The following is a 6,504-nucleotide window of genomic DNA, read 5'->3' on the forward strand; positions in this document are numbered from 1 at the left end:
AGTGGCTGGTCTGGCACAGAACAGAGCAGCACCATCCTTTACCTCAGCATGTCTGCCAGCTAATCACTTCTCCCACAAAGGAAGGCTGGAGGAGGAAAAAAATACACCTTTTCCAAGCACAGAATGCACTGTTCTTCCCTCTTCTTTCTCCCCATCCTTCAGCAGCTTTTGTGCACCCAGCCTCTACTCTCCTTCCCCATGCTCTTCCTCACATTGCCTGTCTGAATGGAAAGCCAGGCCAAACCAGTGTCCGATTACACTTTCCAGTGAATAAAAGAAAGAACCCACAACCAGGAACAACGAGCTCCTGGTTGTGAATGGGGCAGGAAACATTTTTAATTCCATAGAGCATTCACCTCCATAAGCCTATGGAATATCTTTCAAAGTCTAATAACCTACCAGATCTTTCAGCTTCAGAAATACGTGCTGTATAAAATTTCTGAGAGCCACAGTTTGACACATTCCTAGCCCTAGATATCAGGGTTACATCAGGAACTCAAAAGAAAACAAGCCAGATTCTAACAAAGAGAGAAAAACTCTTCTATTTAATAAAAAAATAAAGGAAAACACCCAAAACTAACAAAACAGCACAAATCTCTAGGCAAATTTTCCAAGAAGCTTCTGCCATGCATGCTGAAGCAGATCATCTGCATGCTCTGCACCAACTCACACACCTGCGCACACACAGAGCTCTGAGCAGGTAAGTACTGCCAGCACAGTACAGGTATCCAACCTGCAGCAAAGCAGTCAGTACCCTGCATCCACAAGTGTGAGTGGGTGCTCAGGTGGAAAGTGCTGTTTGAATGTAACCTCTGTAGAGAGATGGCACAAGCAGAAAGTAGCAGCTGGAGTGCATTATAGTAATTGAATGTTGCTAGCAAACTTTTGCAACACCAATTGGAAATGAGTGGCCAAGCAGAAAACAGCCTGGTGATGTACTTAGAACAAAATGTTCCTAAGGTTGTATCCTATCAAAGCTAAGCTGCAAAATAAGCAGTATCTGATTGCAGAGAGCCAGAGACTGGGAAACTCACTCAACCATTGCTACTTGTCTGCCACACGCTGGCCTGCTGGCTGGGGGGCTCTGCCTGCCCGTTACTGCCACTATTACAACCTACTGTGACCATCTAAAGCAAGCAATAACCTATGACTGCTCTTGTGGGCACACTCCTATTCTACAGCCAAAGTGACTCTGACTGTTGCCTTCTTCATGGAAGGGCAATTAGAGGAATGAGCATGCTGATCAGAGGATTCCAGGTGAAATAGCTGCAGCATTTTAAACTCATGTTCCATTTCTAATTTTCAATCCTTTTTTGAGCAGATAAGATGGTTTCATGGTTGCTATTTAGAAATACATGGGCATGTCTGACTGGAACCATCTGCTTTCAGACTGGGGAGGACAGCCTGGCTTCTAGCCATATTCGGATGTTTCTTTGCAGCCATATGGAAGAAAAATAATTTCAAAGTGGAAACTTCAGCTTGTAGAGGTGGCTGCAGAGGTCCCTGACACCAACTGATGAGGTGACCTGAACTACGTGTCACCTGGGCTGAGCAGGAGCTACACCTCCAGGAAATTGGGACACTGATGCAGACTGACAGAAGGCAGCGAGCACTGGGTATAAGCAGCAATTTGGGAACACTTTAAAGGGAGGAAAGGTTTGTGGGTCCCTGGCAACAGGCTGCAGAATACAAGGGGCTGAGCGAGGGTTAGGAATGGATGTGGGTACAATGGTTCAAACCTACATACATTCAAAATCTCTCTCACTGTAGCTGCGTTTCTGCTTCTCCAGATCGCTTGATGCTGACTTGCTTATCAGGTCCCCAAATCTCTCGATTGATAAAGTCTTATCCAAGTCCTCATCGTCCTCGGCACCAGGAGAGGCTTTTTCTGCAAGATCTCTGCCCTGCACAGAAATCGCCAGATAACAGTCAAACACTGCAGACTCCTACCATCCTCCAGGTTCTCGTGCCCTGCAGATGGAGCTGGGTTTCTGAGGAGCAGCAGGCAGCATCCCACGGGGCAGGGGAACAGTTACTCATTTCTGGGCGCAGCTCCTCTGCAATCCTGGGGCTCCCGTTTCCCTTGGCATGCCTTCCTCAGGCCTTTCTGCCCAGTTTCCTCACATTTCAGGCTACGGGTGCTCCTCTGCCTTTTGCTGCTGGGTAATCACCAGGTGACACCTGCCCTTTCTGTCTCCTGAGCAGCTGCAGCAGATACAATTGTCTGTCAACACAGCCAAAATGCCAGTGCTGAGCTGTTGTGGACTCCTGAGTTTCCATGGAAACAGAAGGAGGCCCAACTGTGACAAATCTGTCTGTGCTGGGCACAAAGAGGAAGCAAAGTGGCTTTAGCCAAGCTGTGCATCCCCACAACATCCCCAGCTGCCCCCTGTCACCATAAAGCCCCTACAGCTCCCATCCCACCAGGACTACGGACACTGTGTGCACTCAGAGGCTCCTGCTGTTTGCCAACACTACTTGATGGCACACAGAAGCAGCCTTCAGCCTTCTCTGGACCTCAGCTTGCTGTGTGCACGGGGAGTGCATCTGGGCTTGAGGGCAGTTCCTGGGACAGACAAGGCACTGCTGCTTCCAGATTTCCACCTCACCTGCTGCAGGTCGATGAAGGCATCTCTTACGGGAGGGGACTCGCCAGCTGCCATTTTGGTTCAGGACCTAAGGGCCTGGGCAAAATATCAACCCTTCTCTTTCACCGGCAGGCACCCAGCAAACCTGGAGAGTGGCATAACCTGTGGAGAGAGGGCAGGACAAGGGAATGTCGTGGGACACTGCCACCCACTGCCCTCAGTCCCTGTGGTCCTAACCCAGAGAGGCCACCTCGGGGAAGCTGCAGTAACAGGGCAGGCTCAGCCTGGCATAGCTGCATCACCTCCCGTCCCACCAGGACGAGCTGGAGACAGATCACAGAGCAGCAATGGGAAGATTCAGGCCTCTGAAAACCCATCTGAACTCACACGGAGAAGGACAGACGCTGTAAGCACATCCACAGCACTTTGCACAGAGGAATGGATAAGCAAAATGTTCTCATCTCACTGAGCAAGAGAAGAGACATTTGTTAACACTACAGGGGAAGAATACAAATGACTACAAAATTGGCAAAAGGGAACATTTTTTTCAGTGATGTCACTGGGGGGGGAAAAGTGCAAAATTAGAGGATAGCTTGGCTATCTCTCTGGGTAACAAGCTGTCGTATTTATGACAAAACTCATCTTCCATAATAAGCTGTCAACTAGCTGTGAAAGCTTTGGAAGAGGTATGATAGGACTACAGGCTACATCCCAGAGATGTGCTCAGGCACTTCTTACCATCCCATCTGAAGTATCTGGTATGTGCCACTGTTTGAGATGCGACACTAAAACAGACAGTCTAAAGGTGACGCCAGTAAGACCACTCTATCATTCCTCCTTCTACCTTCAAAGATCTCCAGAAGGTGCTACTACAGAGTCTCTGCTTATTCTCCCTACCTGAAGGCACATGTTTATGAAGCCAAGAATTGTGGAGCTGCCTGTAAGGCAACTTTAAAGAGCGAATGTCATCACCAATGAAGTACGCTCTCCTGGTCCAAGCCACCTTCCCTAAAGCCATTTGTACTGATTTAGCTCTCAGACCACTTGTATAGATTTAGCAGCTATCTCAGGATAGTCATGCAAATGAACAAACTATTGAACAGTGCCAGAAGCACTACAGCTAGAAGCTAGGCATGCTGCAATGTGATATGGCTGCAAGCAGCAGAGCACAACAGTGAGACTGCACGCCCAGGCCTTGCAGGCATGGATGCTGTTCCTTCTGCAGTTCCAGGAGCACTCCACATGCAGCATTTGCTCAGTGCTGGGCAGAGCAGTAGTGGAAAGACTCAAATGATGAGTATATGTTAATGACAGGGAGTAAATGTGAAAGGATAGAGCACTACGGACATGGTTTAGAAGGCATGGTGGTGATGGGCTGACAACTGAACTAGATGATCTTAAGAGGTCTTTTCCAACCTTAATGATTCTATGAGGAAAACCAGAGGAACTAACACAGCTACGTGGACAGAAAGAGAATCAAAATGTAAGGTAAAGCCTGCTAGCTAAACAACCTGAAATTTTCACTGTTCGTTTCCTCCCTTTGAATTTCACCCTCCTCATTATCATGAGCAAGGCAAAACTTAATGGAAGAAATTCCTCAAGCACACCTCATGGGACTCCACAGTGACCAAACCCCACTATGAGACCTGAACAGCTAGAGAGAAATATTGTGCCAAGACAGAAGTCTGAAAAGCAAATGCAGAATCCAAACCAAAAGGAACAGGATGAAAATACCCAATTCATTCTGTAGGTCTGCAAGGGCTCCTCCTTAAGCTGCAATATCAGGTTTGCACCCTGTTTTCCAAGAGAGATGGAAGAAAAAGGAGAGAAAGCATAAAAAAGAGAAAGGTCTGGAAATGAGCTGTAAGAGGAGACTATTTTTTTTCGACAGGAGACCTGATGGAGAAAAGAGTAATACGTGTCTTTTATTTCCTTTTGCTTTTAACTCAAGAAGAGGGTATCATTGCATGAAATTTAACAGCAGCAAATTTGAAACTGTAGGCTGGAAGCGCTCCAGGCACATCACTCCCATTGGATGCATTCATTGCTGGCCGCTAGAGGCCACCTGCCCCTTGTTCTGCAGCCTGCTGCAACCTGTCAGTGATGCTCCTCGTATCCTGCCTGGCATTTCTATCACCTGCAACCAAAGGAGTTCAGAGAAGAGCAACAAAATCTGCCAGCAGGCCAGAGGGATTGGTTATAGGAAAGGTTAGGAGCTAAATTTGTCTGGCTCAGTATGGGATGACTAAGATGGGGAGGGGACGTGCCAGCACTCTGGAAACATCTCAAGGGTGTGAAACATGAATAAAGGTTTTTGGTGTTTGGTTTTTTGTTTTTTTTTTTTTTCATATGATCCCACACAAAGAGACTCTGAAATGAATTAATGTAAAAGAAGTTTGAAATGAATATCAAGGAGGGTTCTGCTAATGAGCATCATGCTGACGCCCAACCTGCTGCGAGCCTAGCCCAAGCTGCTGTCAGAGGAATACAAGACAAAGGGGCACTAACAGCAAAAAAAGCTGAAAGGAGGATATCTCCATCCTGCTCCGTCTCCTGCTTGTGGGGAGGACGTGATTCAGCATTCCTGCTACAAGTGATTTTCAGTAATAGAAGCGTGATGCCAGCAGGCCAGATTGGAAGGGAAGAAAGCAAAGTGCACCGGCTGCTGGCTGGCACGCTCTCACACCTTCTCTCTCCACCAGGGCATTAACCCTGCTTACGGCAGTTCCTGCAGGGACTCTCCCCTCAGAACGCAGCCGTCAGCATCAGCAACAGCACGGGCTCACCCACACTGCTGTGCTGTGCACCGATGGTCTCAGCTGGAGGCAAACAGGCAGGAACACCCCCATAGCACTGACAGCTCCCAGGGGCCACATGCTGCTGACAGCTTCCAGAGTGGCTCCCTGGTCCCCAAAGGCCAATTCACTGTGCCAGGACAGGGACTGCCCTGCTTTGCCAAGGAAGCACACAGGGGCTTGCTGCCTTAGCTGCCCCTCAACAGAAGGTTTGGCTGCTGCCGGATCCCAGCCACACAGGCAAGAGGAGAAGCAGCCCCCAGGTCCCCTCAGCTCTTCCCTAATCCGCTGGCAATCTGGCTGGGAGCCATGGGGTGTCTAGACAAAGGGGTTGCTGTGGGGAGAGGAATAAAGCCCCATAGGCACAGCAAGCACTGTGATGTGGGAGGCAGGAGATGCTAAGAAGAGGCAGGATGGGGGGGCTGGAAAGGTTTCCCCGTGCAGGCTGAGATCTGCCAGGGCTGAGCAGGAGGTGCAGCCACAGCCCGAGAGCCGAACCCGATGCAACCACTGAGGCCAGCTCTCCCGCACCCCGGGGGAGGGACGGGGCCAGGCACAGCACAAGGAAAAGCTGCAGCACTTAAAGCAGTGAGCACAGGAAGTTTTTAAGCATCAGTGGTTTAATCAGAGGCTTTCTCTTCTATACGGATACACTGTAACCAAAATAAAGTATTTTATAAGGTTCAAGTATTTCAGTGACTTCCATATTCTGCCAAACAGACAAACGGACACAGGACTATAATGCGTGGGGTACAGCACGTTCCCCTGGCTCTCTGCACACAGAGGCAGCGGGCAGGACGGGGCTGGCACGGACACGGACACTGTCACGGACACGGACACGGACACAGGCAGAGCCCCTCCGAAAGGACGCAGCCGCACCGGATAAGCAGCCAACCCTGCGCCTGAACAGCTCCGACGGACACACGGACAGCCGGCAGGACAGGACGGGGGCGGCAGGTGCCGCCCCGCACGGCGCACCGTGCCCCTGCTCACGCCCTCCGCGAGGCACCGGCGCCCCCACGCGTGTCCGCGGTCCCCCCGGCCCGACCCGGCCCCAGCCCGGCCCCTACCTCGCACCGCCGGGTTAGGAGAGCCGCTCGCCGCCGCGCTCCGCCCGACCC

The 6,504-nt window shown here is 50.3% G+C and overlaps 1 protein-coding gene across 2 annotated transcripts in view; it reads right to left on the minus strand.

The window, feature by feature from the left end:
* SLC4A3 (solute carrier family 4 member 3) overlaps nt 1-6,504 on the minus strand; it is a 30,542-nt gene extending 24,038 nt beyond the window's left edge. Inside the window, exons 1-3 of one of the 2 annotated variants that reach the window (XM_042822103.1) lie at nt 6,454-6,504; nt 2,610-2,750; nt 1,748-1,904 (exon numbers count right to left, since the gene is read on the minus strand). In XM_042822103.1, coding sequence (XP_042678037.1) covers nt 1,748-1,904; nt 2,610-2,663 — 211 coding nt within the window. In that variant the 5' untranslated portion in view covers nt 2,664-2,750; nt 6,454-6,504. The remainder of the gene's footprint in view (nt 1-1,747; nt 1,905-2,609; nt 2,751-6,453) is intronic. The other variant, XM_042822108.1, reaches the window with a different exon arrangement.

This window comes from Centrocercus urophasianus, unplaced genomic scaffold (genome assembly GCF_019232065.1).
Source record: "Centrocercus urophasianus isolate 14NV4802_14NV808 unplaced genomic scaffold, USGS_Curo_1.0 seq_20, whole genome shotgun sequence".
NCBI classification, from domain to species: Eukaryota; Metazoa; Chordata; class Aves; order Galliformes; family Phasianidae; genus Centrocercus; species Centrocercus urophasianus.